This window comes from Vipera ursinii, assembly GCF_947247035.1.
Source record: "Vipera ursinii genome assembly, chromosome: 1".
Taxonomy (NCBI): Eukaryota; Metazoa; Chordata; class Lepidosauria; order Squamata; family Viperidae; genus Vipera; species Vipera ursinii.
In genome coordinates, this window is record NC_139512.1 from 357089446 (window position 1) to 357111210 (window position 21765).

The window sequence follows — 21765 nt, forward strand, 5'->3', positions numbered from 1 at the left end:
TTTCTCTCTCTCTCTCTCCCTCCCTCCCTCCCTCCCTCTCTCTCTCTCTCTCTCTCTCTCACACACACACACACACCACAGCCCTGATGCTCATCCTTCCAGCCTTCCCCACCCATCCAGGCCATTTTCAGAGACAAAACCGATGGCGATCCTTTTGTGTGACCCATTCAGAGCGGTCAACAAAGTGGCAGATGTTATTTTGGAATAATTGAGAGCGAAGGGTGTGGTTCTGGTTGTGGGTGTGTGTATATGTGTGCGTGACACACACACACACACACACACAGAGAGAGAGAGAGAGAGAGAGAGAGAGAGAGAAGGAGGGAGAGAGAGAGAAGGAGAGAGAGGTTCTGGTTGTGGGTGTGTGTATATGTGTGCGTGACACACACACACACACACACACACAGAGAAGGAGGGAGAGAGAGAGAGAGAGATGAAAGCGGAAGTGTGGCTGAGAATGGAAAGACCAGCTTTGTTAATGGATTCCTGCTCTGCCCTTGATCCTAAGATTGCAAAATGGCCTTTGCATTTATTTATTTTTTTAAATTCCATTTATATCCCGCCGTTCTCCGAAGACTCAGGACGGCTTACAATCTAAGAAGCACAAATCAATGTGCTTAGCAATAGCCTTCATTCTATGTGTATGCCTGCTTATTAGGGCTTTCACACACACCCAAGCGGCATTATTACAAAGTCAGCTTAATTGCCCCCAACAATCTGGGTCCTCATTTTACCTACCTCGGAAGGATGGAAGGCTGAGTCAACCTTGAGCCTGGTGGGACTCGAACCTGCACTAATTGCAGGCAGCTGGGGTTACTTAGGGAGGCATTAGCCCACTGCTCCACCAAGGCTCTTATTAATTTTATTACAATGACTTCTTTGCCACTTTTCCAGAAAACAATTCACACACACACACACCGCAAGGCATTTGCTAGAAGGTGAAACCTGGGTGAATAAATACGGAATAGCAATTATTTAAACAAACAGCAAACTCTTAATAGTAACGGGCCTAACGCCGACATCCGTAATGCTCGTTGTTCAGCTGCGATTAATAATACTAGTATAATTTGGACCACTCTTCACATCTCCTTAGTTAAAAAAAATAAATTAGAGTTCTGGTGACATCTTTTTCAGGTCTTTTGATACAGGGGGTCCTCGGCTTACAATGATTCGTTTAGTGACGCTTTGAAGTTACAATGACAGCTAGAACAATTAACCTGGGGAACAGCCTCTAGAAGTTGTGGGTTGCTCCACCCCTGGAGGTTTTTAAGAAGAGTCTGAGACAGTAAGTTTTTCACACTTACGACCCTCGCAGGATCCCTGTGATCAAAATTCAGAGGCTCGGCAACTGATTCCTATTTACGACGGTCGCAGCGTCCTGGGGTCGCGTGATCCCCTTTGGGGAGCTTCTGAATGAGCGAAGTCAGCAGGGAAGCCGGATTTGCTTAGCGACCGTGTTACCCACTTAACAACTGCAGCGATGCGCTGAAAAACTGTGGCAAGGAAGGTCGTGAAGTGAGGCAAGAATCCCACGTAGCGACCGTCTCGGAAGGAGGCCGCAAGAATGAAGAAGGGCGGGAAGCCCCTTTATTCAGGGTGGTGTTAACTTTGAACGGTCGCTAAATGAACGCTTGTAAGTCGAGGACTACCAGCATTACTTTTCTGCCACAGCACCAAGCGAAAGTTGAGCTGATTGAAATTTATCCTGGAATTTTTTTAGCATAGGCAGGAATCCGGCTGTTTCCGATTTCAATCCAGGCTAGCGGACTCGGCTTTCGGAGATTCAGGAAAAGCTCCTACTCTGGTTTGAGCCATGCCTGGGGGGGGGGAGGAGGAGGAGGAGGAGGAGGAGGAGGAGAATTGTAATGTCCTTGGTACTCTGAGCTTGGTTTTGTTCTTGCAGACATTTTATAACCCAACTAGGCCAGGGCTTTACAACCAGTGGTACGGGTACCACCTGTGGTACATGGGCACCTGGCAGGTGGTACATCCTAGGAAAGTGGTAGCAGGGGAGGGGAATGAGCTGAACCGGGGGCAGCACCGCACAAGCTTGAGCGAGAGACGGCTGGAGCTGCAGGGCTGTCGGGGCTCAGCGGAAGCGCCAGGATCAGCGCCAGGATCCAGCTGGAGCTCAGCACCGATCCTGACGCTTCTGCTGAGCCCAGAAGAAGCGCCGATCAGCCGGAATGTTGCAGCATCTCCAGGGTCTTGTGATTTACATTCAGATGCTTGGCAACGGATTCATATTTATGACGGTCACAGTGTCCCAGGGCCATGTGAAGGGACCAAAACCTGCTGCAACCACCCAGCAGATGGGGGGGAATAAAAACCAAACACCCCCCCCACCCACCCCCACTGCCAATCCTCAACAGAAATGCTCACAACCATGAAAACCTCGGACAGGAGGAAGAGCGCCACCGGGCGGGCAGGCAGGTGTCTTGCTCGGCTGTGTCCTGGGGGTCACTTTTTTCAGGGCCATTGTAACTTCGAACAGTCACTAAGCAAACTGTTGTAAGTCGAGGACTACCTGCACTTCATCACTTTTGTACTTTTTGGGGGTCATCAAGTTTTTGACCCCTTGCTAGGCGACTGGTGGTCCTCGGATGTTGCCATATCCTAAAAGTGGCACAGTGGGCGAAAAGGTTGAAAAGGCCTGGACTAGGTAACATTATCACCTAGCAGAGGGGGAGACTTTGCTGAGAGGAGGAGGAGGAGGAGGAGGAGGAGGAGGAGGAGGAGGAGGACACCCTAAGGTCTTAGCCAGGCATAGTTGATGGGACACGGGACCGTGTGGCCCGACAGTGACGTACAAATAGGCAGCCTGGGACTCCGACTCCGTTGGGAAGCAGAATTTCACTGCCAAGTGTTCCTTTTAAGGACCGTCCCGCCCTGCAAGGGGCAAATGGCTGTGCATGGGCCAAGAAGGCGGAACAGGAGGTTTGCGGGTCAAAAACAGATCTGCACGAACAGATCGCAAGTTGTCAGGGTCTGTGGGAAGGAAGGACCTCAGGGTGGGGGCAGGAGGGAGAGCCTCAAACTAGGCACCGGTCCCGCCAAGAGGCAGCCGAGCCCAGCGAAGGAAAGGGGGCGGGGCAAAGGCCTCGAAAGGGACCTTCCCTAGTTTCCTGGGCTGCAAAGGTGGTGGTGGGGGGGGGGGAGAAGGATGCACCTCCCTTTTATTATCTAACCTAGAGCGAAGCAGAAATTGCCTGACAGTGAGAACAATTAACCAGTGGAACAGCTTGCCTCTAGAAGTTGTGGCTGCTCCATCACTGGAGGCTTTTAAGAAGAGAGTTAAGAGTCACTTGTCTGAAATGGCCAAAGGGTTGGACTAGAAGACTATCTATCTATCTTTTCTTTCTTTCTTTCTTTCTTTCTTTCTTTCTTTCTTTCTTTCTTTCTTTCTTTCCTTTCTATCTTTCTTTCTTTCTTTCTTTCTTTTTCTTCTTTCATCTTTCTACCATCTATCATCTACCTTCTTTCTTTCTTTCTTTCTTTCTTTCTTTCTTTCTTTCTTTCTTTCATCTTCTCTCTTTATCATCTATCATCTCTTCTATCTATCTATCTATCTATCTATCTATCTATCTATCTATCTATCTATCTACCTATCTCTATCTCTATCTTCTATCTTATCTTTCTTTTCTTCTTTCATCTTCTCTCTCTCTATCATCTATATCTTTTCTTCCTTCCTTCCTTTCTTTTTTAAATCTTCTCTCTCTATCTCTCATCTATCAACTAGCTTTTCTTTCTTTCTTTCATCTTCTCTCTCTATCATCTATCTCTTTCTCTTTCTCTTTCATCTATCTATCATCTATATTTTCTTTCTATTCTTTCATCTTATCTATCTACCATCTACCATCTTTCTTTCTTTCTTTCTTTCTTTCTTTCTTTCTTTCTTTCTTTCTTTCTTTCTTTCTTTCTTTCTTTCTTTCTATTATCTATCTTCTTTCTTTCTTTCGTTCTTCTATCTATCTCTATCTTCTATCTTTTCTTTCTTTCTTTTCTTCTTTCATCTCTATCATCTCTTTTCTTTCTTTCTTTCTTTCTTTTTTTGTTTCTTTCTTTCTTATCTATCTATCTATCTATCTATCTATCTATCTATCTATCTATCTATCTATCTATCTACCTACCTACCATCTATCTATGTATCTATGATCTATCTACCTACCTACCACCATCCATCTCTATATCTATCTATCTATCTATCTATCTATCTATCTATCTATCTATCTATCTATCTATCTATCCAATATCTGCCACAGGCACTCCCTGCCCTCTCCCTCACAAGGGGGACCTTGAAAGATTCTTTTAATGTAAACTTACAAGAAACAAAAGAACTGACTCTCCTTGTCTGGCCTACCTCGCAAGGCTGGCCCAAATGTTCTTCCATTCCCAAACTGCCCGTTTCTCCTCTCTTCTCTTTGCACAGTCAAGGAACAGCAACCTCCAAGGGGACGTGGATGGGGCCCGGCGCCTGGGCCGCGTGGCCAGGTTCCTCAGTATCCTATCCATCGTGCTGGGCTCGGTCATCATCATCATCTGTGCAGTAAATGCTGCAGGTAAGGAGACACCCCCCCCGACCCCCTCCCCGCCAGGCAGGGCCCACATGGGTGGAGTGGCTGAGTTTGCTTTCAATCAAAAGAGCCAGTTTGGTCTAATGGTTAAGGCACCATGCTAGGAACTGTGAATTCTAGTACCACCTTGTGCACGAAAGCTGCCTGGATGACTGTAGACCAATCACCAGGAGACGGTGAGTTCTAGTCCCGCCTTAAGCATAAAAGCCAGTGGGGTGACTTTGGGCCAATCCCCAGGAGATTGTGAGTTCTAGTTCTGCCTTAGGCATGAAACTCAGCTGGGTGACTTTGGGCCAGTCCCTCTCTCTCAGTCCAACCCACCTCAAAGGGTTGTTGTGGAAGGGAAAAATGGGAGAAGGAAGGAGTGTTAGGTATGCTCGCGACCTTGATTTATTTGCACAAGCAAGAAAGAGGGGACACTAATAAATAAATAAATCACAGATAGGAGGATAATATTTTGATGCAGCTCCTCTCTGTCAGGTGGTGGCACATGGGTTTTGTAACCATACCTAGGACATTACCCAACTTGCTGGAATGTCTGGATGCAGGTGACCAGAAATGGGACAATCTCCCACTGACTCCTTCATGTTGCACTTCCTTAACTGGAAATATTTATATGGAATGGAATAGAGTAGAGTAGAGTAGAGTAGAATAATAGAATAGAGTAGAGTAGAGTAGAGTAGAGTAGAGTAGAGTAGAGTAGAGTAGAGTAGAATAGAATAGAATAGAATAGAATAGAATAGAATAGAATAGAATAGAATAGAATAGAATAGAATAGAATAGAATAGAATATAGAATATAGAATATAGAATATGGGATGGAATGGAAGAATTAGAGTAGAACAGAATAGAATATAGAATATAGAATATAGAATATAGAATATAGAATATGGGATGGAATGGAATGGAAGAATTAGAGTAGAATAGAACAGAACAGAACAGAACAGAACAGAACAGAATAGAATAGAATATAGAATATGGGATGGAATGGAAGAATTAGAGTAGAACAGAACAGAACAGAACAGAACAGAATAGAATATAGAATATAGAATATGGGATGGAATGGAATGGAATGGAAGAATTAGAGTAGAATAGAATAGAACAGAACAGAACAGAATAGAATAGAATAGAATAGAATAGAATAGAATAGAATAGAATATAGAATATGGGATGGAATGGAAGAATTAGAGTAGAACAGAACAGAACAGAACAGAATAGAATATAGAATATAGAATATAGAATATAGAATATAGAATATAGAATATAGAATATAGAATATAGAATATAGAATATAGAATATAGAATATAGAATGTGGGATGGAATGGAATGGAAGAATTAGAGTAGAATAGAACAGAACAGAACAGAACAGAATAGAATAGAATAGAATAGAATAGAATAGAATAGAATAGAATAGAATAGAATAGAATAGAATAGAATAGAATAGAATAGAATAGAATAGAATATAGAATATGGGATGGAATGGAAGAATTAGAGTAGAACAGAACAGAACAGAACAGAATAGAATATAGAATATAGAATATAGAATATAGAATATAGAATATAGAATATAGAATATAGAATATAGAATATAGAATGTGGGATGGAATGGAATGGAAGAATTAGAGTAGAATAGAACAGAATAGAACAGAACAGAACAGAATAGAATAAAATATGGAACGGAATGGAATATTCTTTATTGGCCAATTGTGATTTGGTGCACAAGGAATTTGTCTCTGGTGCCTAATCTCTCTGTGTACATACAAGCAATAGTAATAAATCATGAACTTAATCAACATAAAAAAACACATTCATCATAAATCATGAAATACAACTCATTCATCATAAGTCATAAGATGCAAACTTTAGTGATAGTCATAGGATACTAGCTAAGTAAACAAGATAAATCATACTAGGATCCTAAAAAAACCAATATAAATTGTACGATGCAATCAGCAAAGTTATAGTCCTGAGTCGATAAGGAGATAGATAGGTAATAGGAAAGGTGACGAGAATCATACTAATACTGCTTTACTAAGTAGTTTGGCAAAGCTATATTCCTATTACTCTCCTCATCGTTCCTATTACCTCTTCTTGCAACAGAATAAAATTGGAGAAAGCTGTTGGACCCCCTTTGTCCTCAGAATGAAAATCTGGATTCTTTTCACTACGGTCCCCTAAAAAAAATTATTTTTTACTGATTTAATAACCTCTAAGCAAGGACAGGGGAGAACTGCCCCAGATGTAAAACTCCCAAGACCTAAAAAAAAATAATCAATTTTGGGTGGACAGTTATATATAATATTTTATTAATTTTCTAGGATTACAATTCATTAGTGCTTAATGAACAGACTGTTGTCTGGGTTGATTGGTTTTGCTTAGTCATACAAGTTAAGTTCTTACTCTCTATCGTCTCTATTCTGTTTTTCCAGCCGTTGATAGAATAAGTTCCACGTTTGAAAATGTTCTGTGCCTTCTTTTTCTTTAATCCTCAATGTAAGTCTATCCATTTCAGCACAGACCAGTATTTCCTTGATTATCTCTTCACCCAACGGTGTTTCTTCGTTTTTCCAGGGCTGAGCAAATACCGTCCTCGCTGCTGTTAATACGTGTAATGTTAAATATACACTTTGTTTATCCAATTTTTTCTGGAATTATACCTAATTAAAAAAAAAAGTTCAGGTTTAAAGGTTTTTTTGCTTTAACACACGTCCATCACAAATAATAATAATAATAATAATAATAATAATAATAATAATAATAATAATAATAATAATAATAAAAAAATAAAGTTGGAAGAGACCATCTAATCCAACCCTCTGCTCAGGCAGGAAACCCTATATTATTTCAGACAAATGGCTGTCCAGTCTCTTCTTAAATACTTCCAGTGTTGGAGCATTCACCGTTTCTGGAGGCAGGTTGTTAATAATAATAATAGTTGGAAGGGACCTTGGAGGTCATCTAGTCCAACCCCCTGCTCAGGCAGGAAACCCTATATTATTTCAGGCAAATGGCTGTCCAGTCTCTTCTTAAAGACTTCCATTTTTGGAGCATTCACAGCTTCTGGAGGCAGGTGGTTCCACTGGCTAATTGTTCTAACGGTCAGGAAGTTTCTCCTTAGTTCCAGGTTGCTTCTCACCTTGATTAGTTTCTACCTGTTGTGATAATATGTACCAGGATTTTGATTTCCGATCCAGTTACTTTTGACGTCCTTGAAGGGAGGGATCTGCCAATGTAGGTTAGATTGAGTTGGGGGAATTGTGGGTCACCTTTGTTTGGGACTTCCCCCCACTTTTTTTGTATGAGCATTGAGGTAGTTGTATGTATGTCTGAACTATTGTGTACAGGTAGCTCTCGGCTTACAACCATTCTTTTAGTGGCCGTTTCAAAGTTACGCCGACACTGATTTGTGACTGTTTTCACACTTGGCCTCCCTGTGGTCCGGGGTTCAAAATTTGGATGCTTGGCAACTGGCATGTACTGACGACTGTTGCAAGTGTCCTGGGTGTGTGTGTGTGTGTGTGTGTCGGGCAATCCCCTTTTATTTTATTTATTTTATTTTTATTACATTTATATCCCGCCCTTCTCCGAAGACTCAGGGTGGCTTACCAGCTTAGCAGTAGCCTTCATTCTATGTATATGCCTGCTTGTTAGGGCTTTCACACACACCCCAAGCGGCATTATTACAAAGTCAGCTTAATTGCCCCCAACAATCTGGGTCCTCATTTTACCTACCTGGGAAGGATGGAAGGCTGAGTCAACCTTGAGCCTGGTGGGACTCGAACCTGCACTAATTGCAGGCAGCTGGTGTTACTTAAGGAGGCCTTAGCCCACTGCTCCACCAAGGCTCTTTTGCGACCTTCTGACCCGCAAAGTCAGTGGGGGAAAGACGGATTCGCTTAACGACCCGGTGACTCTCTTTACAACGGAGGGGATTCGCTTAGCGACGCTGGCAAGAAAAGTGGGGCAAAGCTCACTTCACAGCCGTCTTGCTTAACGACGGACCCTTGGGGCCCCCCTTGCGGTCGTGAGCCGAGGGCTGCCTGTCCTCTCCAGCTGACTTTCTCTCTGACCTTTTTCTGCCTTCTCTTCTTCCTTAGGGCTGTTCAAACGAAACTAGCCTGGATGGAGCGCCGCAAAAGCAGATGTGCGCAGCTGGTGGACACCTCTGCACGGGGATGGCAGTGGCAGATGTGACTTCATCAGCCAGAGAGCTGGTGCGGTGTGTGTGTGTGTTTGTGTGTGTGTGTGTGTGTTTATCCTTGCCTCGTCCAGTGGATTTTCGGAGCCCCACGATGGCATTTCTGGATCCCAGCAGCCAAGGCAGAGAGAGATCGATCTTCTCCTGTCCATCTTGGCTGGACATCTTGGCCTCCTTGGAAGATAAGGATTGCCCCAACAGAAGAGGATGAGGTTGACCCCTTCTCAAGAGAAACAAGGGCCGATCCTTCTTTCTCGTGGCCCACGGTGTGGGGGGTTTTGTACCGTTTTTTGACCCACCCACCCAACCCCACCCCTCGGTGGGAAAAAAATCAGAGAAGAAGAACTTCTGAGTTGGAACGCTACTCTGGAGATCCTTCAAAGCATGCAGGACTGACTTCATCTTTAATCCTCCTCTGAGGGAGTCCACAAAGGATGGGAAAACCCGTCGAGAATGTTTGCATTTTAGATAAATAGTAATAATAATAATAATAATTATAATAATAAAAAGCCACCAAGTCCATTTGCACGCCTGTAGGAAAACCCTTGGTGGGATCAAAGTTCGTTTTGCACCCAAATACGGGCTGGTGATTGCCCTCGATCAGCCTTGAAGCATCTTGGTCCCTCTGACTGCCCCCAGGTTTTGCCCCTCTTCAGTTCACCCTCTCTCCTTTGGGATTCCCCAAGGGGGGGGATATTCAGTCATCGCACCCACAATTATTTTATGCAAAAAGCTTGACAATGAACTCAGCTGGGTGAGAGGCAGCCGAAGACGCAGAGGTTGACAAAAGGCTGTTTTTGCAACAGCTCGCAAAGTTTTAACCACAATAAATTATGCTTAGCCCTTGTTGAGCGGGTCTGTTTTGTGAAACCGTCCCAAAATCATCTGGGAATCTGACTACCCCTTCTGAAGAAGCAAATTTTATTTATTTTAACAGGGGAAGGAAAAAAAAAGAGGTTGGGAATGAAACCGTAACAGACTGCTTTACGATATTAGCAAAACAGCTCTCTTTAAAAATGACACTGTGTATGCAGGTTTGATTGTTGTTTGAGAATTAAATTCCCCGAGCAGAACACCCCTTTGGGGACCAATTATGATCCCTGTAAATCGAATTTATCTCGGCTTGGGGAGGGTAATTGCAGCTTCACACAGCTATGGTTCACCGACCAGCTGAGTAGCTTCGAAAGAGATCCCAAGATGTTCCTCGTGGTTAAACCCAGGTTTCCCCTGTAACGTTGAATCGTCCGGGCTGTTGCGTCCTTAGCACGCTGCTTTCTGGATTCTCACAGCCTCCTGATGTTAACACCAAGGGTGGGCGGGCTGCATGGTCAGCATCTGTGGGTGGGCCAGACGGTTATGCGCCCTTTATGAAAACTGGAGGGATGCGGTGGCTCAGTGGGTTAGGACGCTGAGCTCGTCGATCAGAAGGTCGGCAGTTTGGCGGGTCGAATCCCGAGTGCCGCGTAACAGAGTGAGCGCCTGTTACTCGTCCCAGCTTCTGCTAACCTAGCAGTTCGAAAGCACGTAAAAATGCAAGTAGAAAAACAGGGACCACTCCGGTGGGAAGGTAACGGCGTTCCGTGCGCCTTTGGCGTCTAGTCATGCCGGCCACATGACCACGGAGACGTCCTCGGACAAGCGCTGGCTCTTCGGCTTTGAAACGGAGATGAGCACCGGCCCCTAGAGTCGGAAACGACTAGCACGCATGTGCGGGGGAACCTTTACCTTTTTTACCTTTACCTATGAAAACTGGAAATGCGACATGAGAATGAGAGCAGTGAAATAACCCGGTGAGGAGGCTCTGTTCTTTAAGGCTGCGCCCGTTTAGAAGCAAAGAGTTTCCTGTTGGAGTGTACAGCCCAAAATTTCAAAGGTAGGATCAAAACGAGGGGTCCTTGGTGCTCTCTGAGCTTGGCTGTTTTCTTCCAGATGTTTCATGGCCCAAACTAGGCAATATCAACAGTGCTACTGATGCTAGCACGGATGATGGTGACCTAGTTGGGTCATGAAATGTCTGCAAGAAAACCACCAAGCTCAGCATGAAGATCCTCACAGTCCTCCTCCTCCTCCTCCTCCTCCTCCCTTTTAGCATTGATGATATTCCCTAGTTGGGTCATGAAACGTCTCCAAGAAAACCACCAAACTCACAGCACCAAGGACCCCACAATTCTCCTCCTCCTCCTCCTCCTGTCCAGAGTCTGCTGCTTGAGCAGGGGGTTGGACTAGAAGACCTCCAAGGTCCCTTGCAGCTCTATTCTGATTGATCAATTGATTGATTGACTGATTGATTGAAATTGTCCAGGGTCTCCTGCTTGAGCAGCTGGTTGGACTAAGAAGACCTCCAAGGTCCATTCCAGCTCTATTCTGATTGATTGATTGATTGATTGATTGATTGATTGATTGAAATGATGTAGGCTAGGGTCTCCCGTTTGAACAGGGGGCTGGACTAGAAGACCTCCAAGGTCCCTTCCAATTCCGTTATTCTGTTGGAGAGAGACGGGTGCCTTACAGTTGCTACAGCTTGTAAGCCTCAGCCTTCCAAAGCTCCGAGTAGACCTTTTCTCCTCATCCATTACACAGACGCCAAGAGGCTGCATTGAGTCGCCGGAAGAGAAGGCTTGCCACTTAATCCATTTGCGCGAGAGTGGATCACAACGGCTTTCGTGTCCAATAATACATTAGTAAGAAGTTTGCCGAAACCTCAGCCAAATTCCCTTCTTGCCGGCGGTTCCTGCCTTCGGACGGGCGAAAGTCCGGCCTCTCCTGGAAAAATTGAACCAGGAGTTTAGCACTGATGAAACGGGTGACCCATTGGTCCATAAGGCTTGGAGCTACTACACAGTCATACATACTATGAGCTTACTACAGGTAGTCCTCGACTTACAACAGTTTGTGATCGTTCAAAGGCAGGGGGGAAAGGGACTTAGAACCGTTTTTCACACAACCGTTGCAGCATCCCCGTGGTCACATGATCAAAATTCAGACGCTTGGCCACTGACTCGTACTTATGACGGTCACAGTGTCCCAGGGTCACATGATCCTCTTTTATGACCTTTTATGACCAGATTCACTCAAACACCCACAGTGCTTTGCTTACCAATGGTGGCGAGAAAAGTTGTAAAAACAGGGTAAAGTTCATTTAAAAACTGTCTCGCTTAGCGATGGTAATTTCAGGCTGAATTGTGGTCGTAAGTCGAGGACTTGAATTCCAGATGCCCTTTGACCCTGGCTGACCTTTGCCTACGTCCGATCAGAAGCTTCTTCCTTCACTGCCATGATGTTGGGTGCAGATCTTCCAAGATGCAATTAGGCAGAAAAAAAACATTTGGAATATTATTCTTCAAGATTAGTTTACACCCTATATTAGTCTACCGTGAGTCCTCAAGTTATGCTTACTACAGATTTCCGTCAAAGAAAAAAAAAACCCATCCCGTGGCGAACAATGAGTTCGTTTTACGACAGCCGCGTTGGCTGAAAGACCTTTGCAAATAAATAAATAAATAAATCACAATTTAACGTCACGTGATGATTTTGCAACCGTCGTAGCCAGGCTCCCTTAATCGTCGTTAAGTCGAGGACTTCCTGGGATGCCGGTGAATCTTGCAAACTGAGGTTGAGGTGACCATATATGATGATCCCAGCTTGAGTTTCGGGAAGGTTTAAATTTTAATTTTTTTGTACCAGGAAATGCTGAGACACTACCTAGGATTGTGTTTTTTTCCAATGCTGGTTGCAAAACCATTTGCAGCTGATTTGATATATTGCAAGGGTGGCCAAGCTTGGCAAAACTTGAAGACCTGTGGACTTCAACTCCCAGAATTTCCCAGCCACAGGGTCTTAAAAGTTCTCCAGGTTGGATAACCCTGACGTGTTGCATCAAGAGATTAGATTAATCGGATCTTAATTCATTAGCAGAGGCAGCCTCCACCCTTCCTCTCTCCCCATCCTTGCATCTTCCATTTGCTCAGGGTCCAAAGCGTCATTACAAAGGATACGGTCCTTTTTGTTTGGAGTCGTAGCCTGCATTTTCTTGCCCCTTCATGGGGATCTGGTCAGAAAAGGCAAGAGGGCCGCCATGACAATAGGAACAAAACACCTCTTTTTTCCTGCCTTGGTTGGACTAGAAGACCTCCAAGGTCCCTTCCAACTCCATTCTTCTTCTTTTTTTTTCAAAAAAAGCCTCAGATATGGCATGCACCTAAACAACGGCGCTGGGAGGGGCTTGATTGCACTGCCGTGGGCACCATCTTGACTTTTTTGACCTCATCCCCCTCCTTCTGGGGAATTGGGGCTGCAGACTCCTTAAAACCTGGCAGCCATCCTTGACTTTTGCCATTCAGGATGATTGATGGACTGATTGATTGATAGGACCGGGGTGGGGGAGTGGGGTTTATAAGGACGGTAGAGACTTCCTTGGGCACCAAATGGGCTTCGTCGTCTTTCCATTTCTGCAAGAGGCTATACTGTGTTTTGTTTTTAATCTTTCTTGGCATGATGGGGGTGGGAGAAAATAATTTTTTTTTAAAAAAACACCCCACCACGCGTGTTAAAGATTGAGTCTGTTTGGAGCGATCATCGGCGTCCATCCTGGGCCAAAGGAGAACAAAACGACAAAAAACGTAAACACTCATAAAGTCAGCTTGCGGGAAGGTGGGCAGCCTATAAATTTTTATAAACCAACATTTCAAACTTCCAGGAGCCTGATTTCTCACATTCTTGCTCAATTCTCAAGACATTTGGCTGGGCTATCTTCTCTTTCATTGGCGTCGATGTGCATTTTCGTGTGTATTTAATGGATGCTGATATGCATTTTCATTGATGTCGATGTGCATTTTGACCGCCATCGACGTGTATTTTCATTGACAGCGATGTGTTTCCAATGACAACGATCTGCACTTTAATTGATGGCGGTGTGCATGGTCATTGACATCAATGTGCATGTTCATTGGCGTTGATGTGCATTTTCGTGTGTATTTAATGGATGCTGATATGCATTTTCATTGATGTCGATGTGCATTTTGACCGCCATCGACGTGTATTTTCATTGACAGCGATGTGTTTCCAATGACAACGATCTGCACTTTAATTGATGGTGATGTGCATGTTCATTGACATCAATGTGCATGTTCATTAACGTTGATGTCCATTGTCGTTGACCTCGATGTGTTTCCAATGACATCAATGTGCATTTTAATTGATGATGTGCGTGTTCATTGACATCAATGTGCATGTTCATTGACGATGTCCATTTTCATTGCCATCAATGTGTGTTTCCATTAACATCAATGTGCATTTTAACTGATATAGATGTACATTTTCATTGATGTCAATGTTCATTTTCATTGACATCGATGTGCTCCCTCCATTCTAGCACTGATGATGTTACTTAATTGGGTCATGAAACATCTGCAAGGAAACCAGCCAGCTCAGAGGGCACCAAGGACCCCACAGTCCTCCCTCTCCTCCTCCTCTTCTCCACAACCCCCTCCCCTCTTTTAGCACTGATGATGTTCCCTAGTTGGGTCACGAAACATCTGGCAGGAAAGCAACCAAGCTCAGAGGGCACCAGGGACCCCACAGCTTTCTTCCTCCTCCTCCTCCTCCTCCTCCTCCTCCTCCTCCTCCTCCTCCTCCTCCTCCTCCTTTCCAGCACTGATGATGTTCCCTAGTTGGGTCATGAAACGTCTGCAAGGAAACCACCCAGCTCAGAGAGCAGCAAGGGCCCTACAGTCTCCTCCTCCCCCACTTCTCCTCCTCCTCTTCTCCACTCCACAACCCCCTCCCCTCTTTTAGCACTGATGATGTTCCCTAGTTGGGTCATGAAAGATCTGGACTAAGGATTTCTGATTTCAGTCCTGAGCTATAAACATTCTCCTTTATTGGTAAGTAGCTCTTTCAAGTAACCATAAATATGGTAGAGAGAGTAACAGATTGGAAGAGATCCTGGAGGTCTTCTAGTCCAACCCTGCTCCAGCAAATTAGTCTTCTCTCTCTCTCTCTCTCTCTCTCTCTCTCTCTCTCTCTCTCTCTCTCTCTCTCTCTCTCTCTCACACACACACACACACACACACACACACACACACACACACACACACTGAATGCGTTCTTTGCACAAGCTCATGAAGTGCTTTCTTTGATCTTGGCTTCCAGGTTGGGTGTTGCCAGCCAACGAAGGCTTACTGAGCCAAAACTTAATCCGTGCGATGCAGCTAGCTCTGCCCCCTCCCAACAGAGGCATTATAGAGGCCTTACTTCTCCTGAGTAAGCAGCATATTGTCCTGGGGGGGGGCAGCTTCTGGTCAGAGTCCCACTGGCTTCTTTCTGCCTAATGAGAAAATTCAGCAGCAACAGCAAGCAAGGCACTTTTTGCATTATTGCAGGAAGTGGATGAAACTCGGTGGGTTTGGACCTTGGAGGCCTTCTAGTCCAACCCCTTGTTCAAAGCAAGAGTCTCATACCATCCTAGTTAAATGGCTGTCCAATCTCTTCTTGAAAACCACCCACAACTTCTGGTGGCAAGCTGTTCCACAGGTTAATTGTTCTAACTTGTCAGGAAGTTTCTCCTTAGTTCCAGGTTGCTTCTCTCCTTGATGAGTTTCCATCCGTTGCTTCTTGTCCTGCCTTCAGGCGCTTTGGAGAACAGCTTGACTCCCTCTTCTTTGGGGCAGCCCCTGAGATACTGGAAGGCTGCTATCCTGTCACCCCTTACCCTTCTCTTCATTAAACAAGACAGACCCCATTCCAGCAACTCTTCCTTGTATGTTTTAGCCTCCAGTCCCCCGATCATCTTCGTTGCTCTTCTCTGCACTCTTTCTAGAGTCTCAACATCTTTTTACACCGTGGTGACCACAACTGGATGCCGTATTCCAAGGGTGGCCTTACCAAGGCCTTGTACAGTGGTATTAGGACCTCACACAATTTGGATTGACTCCCTCTATTAATGCAATTTAGGACTGCATTCGCTGTTTTGGCTGCCGCTGCACGCTTGCTGGCTCATCTTGAATTGATTGTCCAGAAAGACTCCAAATTCCCTCTCGCAGCTGCTTGACCTTACCCAGGCTGGTATAGGGACAACCAAAGGGCCAAAGTAAAATTCCCAGGTCTAGTCCAGGCTAACGGATCTTCCTGGTCATCTGGACATCGCCCCCCCCCCCCACAGCTGTGGGGCGAAGATAGCCAGAGCACCAAGGAGGAATTAAAAAAAAAAAGGGGGTGGGGGTGGGGGTGGGGGGAAACTGAGGCAGATTTTCCTGGCCACCCAAGGCAAGGCATGAGCTCTGGACTGTCAAAAGATTAGACCTGACGGTTTTTCGGGAGCGCGAAAGTACTTTGGCCTGCTCAATTATTAATCCATATCCACCAACTTAACGGCGGATCCTGAATAATTGATTCCGATCGGAAAGCCAGGCAGCCAATGCAAAACCCAAGGAGGACACGAGCCGGATGTGTTTTTCTGCCCAGAGTGTGAAAACAGATTCCTTCGTTTTAATAGTCGCCGCTGCCTTTTTTAAACTGATTTAAGTTTTGCAGAAAGAAGCCGGGAACGGGGATGGGCGGGTGTCCAAACTGAAAGGGAAGACACCCACACGCACGCACACACTGGGAAAGTTTCAATCAATCAATCAATCAATCAATCAATCAATCAATCAATCAATCAGAATAGAGAGCTGGAAGGGATCTTAGAGGTCTTCTAGTCCAACCCTCTGCTCAAGCAGGAAAACCTAAGGCCCCCAATCTTTTGGGCACCAGGGGCTGGTTACGTGGAGAGAGGTTTTTTCGTGGACTGGAGGAGGTGTGGTTTTGTGTGCTGCCTGCATCCCACGGATGGGGCTTTGCTCATTTGTGCGGACCGGTTGCTGGCATGCCGCGGCCCAGTACCGATCCACAGACTGCAGGGTTGGGGACCGCTGCCTTAGGGGTTCTGCCTCAAGACACCTGGAGGGGGATCCAGTGGGGGGTCTTCAAGCACGGATGAGAATAACAGAGCTGGAAGGTGACCTCGGAGGTCTTCTAGTCCAACCCACTGCCCAAGCAGGAGACCCTACACCGTTTCCGACAAGATGGTTGCCCAGTCCCTTCTCGAAAACCTCCACTGATGGGATACCTACAATGTCTGGTGGCAAGCTGTTCCACTGGTTGTTTCCACGGTCGGGAAATTTCTTAATTCTCTCCTCGATCCGTTTCCATCCGTCGCTTCTTGTATTGCCTTCTGGTGCTTTGGAGAATAGGTGGAAAACCCACCCACCCCTGCTCTGCTTTGGGGCAGCCCCTCAAATGTTGAAATACTGCTATAGTATTCTTTAGGGAATCATACTATAGCAGTTCGAAAGCACGTAGAAATGCAAGTAGAAAAATAGGGACCACTATGGTGGGAAGGTAACAGCGCTCCGTGCGCCTTTGGCGTCTAGTCATGCCGGCCACATGACCACGGACACGTCCTCGGACAAGCGCTGGCTCTTCGGCTTTGAAACGGAGATGAGCACCGGCCCCTAGAGTTGGAAACGACTAGCACGCATGTGCAGGGGAACCTTTACCTTTATTCTTTAGGGAATCATACTATTATAACCCCTAGAGACTGCTATGTTATATAAAAAGGTAAAGGTTCCCCTGCACATGCGTGCTAGTCGTTTACGACTCTAGGGGCCGGTGCTCATCTCCGTTTCAAAGCCAAAGAGCCAGCGCTTGTCCGAGGACATCTCCGTGGTCATGTGGCCGGCATGACTAGATGCCAAAGGTGCACGGAACGCTGTTACCTTCCCACCATAGTGGTCCCTATTTTCCTACTTGCATTTTTACAGGCTTTTGAACTGCTAGGTTGGCAGAAGCTGGGACACATAACAGGTGCTCACTCTGCTATGCGGCACTCGGGATTCGACCCACCAAACTGTCGACCTTCTGATCGACAAGCTCAGCGTCCTAACCCACTGAGCCACTGCGTCCCTCTGCTATGTTATATAGCATAAATGCTGCTATAATATATTCCTTAGGGCTGACGTCCCCAACCTTTTGGGAACCAGGGACCGGTTCCGTGGATAGGTTTTTCCGCGGACCGGAGGGTGTGTGGTTTTGTCTGTCGCCTGCATCCCGCAGATGGGGCTTTGCTTGTTTGTGCGGACCGGTTGCTGGCGTGCCACGGTTCAGTACCGGCCCACGGACCAGGTGTTGAGCACCCCTGCTATAGACCCCCATCAAATCAATCGTAGTTTAGTTTCATCTGCTGGGCAAACTCAGCCTCAGATTCCGGGTCTCGAATCATTTTTACACTGTTCCATCGAAACCCAGAAGGAGCAACCAATGAAAGAACAAGAATCTTAAGATTAAAGAAATACATTTTATTCAGAGATAGCACTTTTTTTTCCCCTTTCATTTTTGTTAGCCAGGTAATGCAACCAAATCTTTATTTATTTTCTTATTAATTTATTAATCAGAGAACCCTTTTCCTATCTCAGCAGAACGCAACCACCAAGGCGGAAAGAAAAGACGAGTTTTAAAAAACAACAACAAAAAACCAGCAGAATAAAATAAAAAAACTTCCAGCAGCGGTTTCTTAATTCAAGAGGTCTTAAAACAAATTTAAATTCGCCTCTGAAACTTTTGCTTTGCTCCTATTCTGGAATAAACGGTTTATTTGCAAAAGGAAGTATTCTCTAATCTCGAGCAATCTCTTTGCAGCCAAACACCCCCCCGCCCCATCTTGTCATTTTTTTCTTTTTACTTTTATTCGTAGCGTTAACGGGATTAGACAGATCTGCGAACCCGAAAGAGGATGAATAGTTTTATTAATTTAAGAAGTTGACGCAGGTCTTTTGTGCTATAGTGGCTAGCTAGTTTCTGGAATCTATTCGAACAAAACCATTGTAAGCTAGTATTTAATGCAGGAACGGGCAACTTGGGCCCCTTGATGACCTGTGGACTTCAACTCCCAGAATTCCTGAGCCGGCCAATATGGCCGGCTCGGGAATTCTGGGAGTTGAAGTCCAAAGATTATAAAGCAGCGTAGTTGCCCATCCTGGTTTAATGTCACCACGGAGGAATGGAGGTGACAATCAGGGCTCCCCGACTCACTCTTCCCACCCTTGAATCCATTGGGACTCCATGTCCCATGATTCCCCACCGGCTAAGCTAATAAATGCAAATTGCCGATAAAAAGTCCAAATCTCTTCTCTCCAAGAGTATATAATAGAAATCTCTCTCTTTTTAAAAAATTTTATTTCTGTTTCGAAGCAAGGGTGGGCGGGCGCCATCCGATGTCTTTGTTAGGACGGGAACCAAACCAAAGTCGGACAAACAAAGCGAGAGGACTTGCAGGAAACTCTTTCGGCCGAGATTATCCCTCGAGAAAACGGCCCGCCGATTTGGTTGCCCAAATGGCACTCGCTCTCTTTTAATCCCCATCGCTGTTTGGGGAGCTCTCGAGACGAGGAACGTGCTTCACTCGTTTTCCGGCGGGGATCTGTCGAAACATCAATCGCTTTCCCAGTTGGGTGAAGCGTCTCCGCCGAGGGTCCGTCTCACGAATGCTCTCCATGTCGAAAGGAAAGACCCGGTCTCTTGTTTGGGGACATTTTCCCGGCATCGGTGAACCGGCGTGTTTGGGCCGTCCTCGACGTCGTGGGAAAGGGGATCGGAAGGAAGTGGTCTTCTCCAAAACGGCGAGATACTTACCAACCCAGCCCTTGAGGATCACCTTCCTCCAAAATATATAGATATATATATGTGTGTGTGTGTCTGGTGAAGAATTTCTCTCCGTGGATCTCGGCTCTCCAACCGGGCCAGGCCCACGTTTTAAAGTCGCAAAGTCAGGGCGAAGTTGGGTTACAATTTACGAGAGGGGTTTTTTTTCGGGGAGGCGGGCTGGAAAAAGGGAGAAATTAAGGTTCTCCTCTGGCAGGTGAACATGACAGCTGAATTGCGGCGAGCGGGGTGGGGTGGGGGGCAGGCGGGCCGGGCCTTCCTCGCCTTCAGAGGAGAGCGAAATGGTAGAAAAGGGAGAAGACATTTAACGGGCAGAAGGGAAGCTGCGTCCCTCAGTATAAGAGAGCGGGACGGGGGACGAACAGGGTGTCACCTTCGGCACCCGTGGCCAGCTGTTGTGGAAGAAAGAAGGAAGGAAGAGAATCCAGCTGCCAAGGTCACTTGGTCTCCACGTCCCCAGATTGAAAGGGGTGGGGGGGTGGGGGGTCCCGCAGCAGTCTGCCCGCCCCTTCGCAGGGCCAGATCGTGGTCCCAGGAGTCTCTCTCTGTGCGCGGCCTCCTCCATCAATGGAAAGCATACAGCAGCAGGAGGATGGTGCAGATGCTGATCACGCCCCCCAGGATGAGGGTGTCCCGTCGCTTGCGCAGGTTGATCCGCTGGATGAGGCTGTTCACCGCCGGGAAGCGGTCTGGGTTGGGGCAGCCGAGTTAAGGGCGGCAAGGAAAAGGGCCGGCCGGCCACCCACCCACCCACCCTATCCAGTGCTGGGGTTTTCAGCCCTCTTTTGAGAAGACACAGGGCAGGGTGCCCCCCCCCCCCCCGAGTCTTTGTTTTTCTCTGTTGACATTCTAGGGGCTTTTTTGAGGGGGAGGGGAGTTTGGGCCTGTTGGGCACCGTCACGTTCACGTTTTTGCAGTGACTGTGGTTTATTTATTTATTTAAAAAATGTCCCTAGGTTTTGGTAGGGAAAGAGAAAGGAAAGCAAGGAGAAAGAAAAGAAAAGAAAGAAAGAAAAAGAAAGGAAGGAAAGGAAGAGGGAATTTTAATTTAATTTAATTTAATAACATTTATATACCGCCCTTCTCCCTGAGGACTCAGGGCGGTTCACAGGGCAGAATAAAATAGTGAATACAAACATTAAAAAAGATTAAACAAATTGCCCTAATTAAAACAGTATAAATACAACACTAAAAACCCCCAGAAAAGTTAAAAAAACAAAAATAAAATAACCCCAACACTCCCCCTCAGGCTAGGCCGGCTTGTACAAACAGAAATGTCTTAAGATCGCGACGAAAGGAGCGAAGATCGGGCGCCATCCGGAGCTCAACCGGTAGCTGATTCCACAGCTCCGGAGCGCCCACAGAGAAGGATCTCCCCCTGGGGGCCACCAATCGACATTCTCTGATCGGTGGCAGCCTGAGGAGGCCCTCTCTGTGGGAACGCACAGGGCGCAGGGAGCTTGATGCCGGCAGCAGATGTTCCCTGAGGTACTCCGGCCCCATGCCATGGAGTGCTTTAAATACCGTTACCAGTACCTTGAATCTCACCCGGAAGACAACTGGCAACCAATGCAGCTCACGGAGCAGAGGCGTAACGTGGGAGTATCGGGAGACTCCCAACACCACTCTCGCGGCTGCATTCTGTACCAGTTGGAGCTTCCGAGTAGTCCTCAAGGGCAGCCCCATGTAGAGAGCGTTAAGAAAAGGAAGAAAAGGAAGAGAAGAAAGAGAAGGAAGACAAGAAAAGAGAGAAAGTGAAAAAGAGAAGGAAGAAAGGAAGGAAGGAGAGAAAGTGAAAAAGGGAAGGAAGGAAGGAGAGAAAGTGAAAAAGGAAAAGGAAGGAAGGAGAGAAAGTGAAAAAGAGAGGGAGAGAAAGTGAAAAAGGGAAGGAAGAAAGAAAGAGAGAAGGAAGACAAGAAAGAAAAAGAAGACAAGGAAAGAGAGAAAGTGAAAAAGAGAAGGAAGGAAAGAAGGAAGGAGAGAAAGTGAAAAAGGGAAGGAAAGAAAGCGAAAAAGGAAGGAAGGAGAGTGAAAAAGAGAAGGAAAGAAGGAAGAGAAAGTGAAAAAGGGAAGGAAAGAGAAAGTAAAAAAGAGGAAGGAAGGAGGGAAGAAAGGAAGGAGAAAAAGAAAAAGGGAAGAAAAAGAAAGAAAAAGAAAGAAAGAAAGAAAGAAAGAAAGAAAGAAAAAGAAAGGAAGAAAGAAAGAAAGAAAGGAAGGAAGGAAGGAAGGAAGGAAGGAAGGAAGGAAGGAAGGGAGGGAGGGAGGGAGGGAGGGAGGGAGGGAACTGCTGCCCCCAAAGGG

At 46.0% G+C, this 21765-nt stretch overlaps 2 protein-coding genes across 3 annotated transcripts in view; one reads left to right on the top strand and one right to left on the bottom strand.

Annotated features, from left to right (window-relative positions):
• The window catches only part of SSH2 (slingshot protein phosphatase 2), a 471054-nt gene that overhangs the window by 39631 nt on the left and 409658 nt on the right, over positions 1-21765 (top strand). The window lies entirely within an intron of this gene.
• GOSR1 (golgi SNAP receptor complex member 1) overlaps positions 18087-21765 on the bottom strand; it is a 45525-nt gene continuing 41846 nt past the window's right edge. For both annotated transcript variants that reach the window (XM_083379871.1, XM_083379869.1), the window contains one exon: positions 18087-20153. In XM_083379871.1, coding sequence (XP_083235997.1) covers positions 20029-20153 — 125 coding nt within the window. In that variant the 3' untranslated portion in view covers positions 18087-20028. The remainder of the gene's footprint in view (positions 20154-21765) is intronic.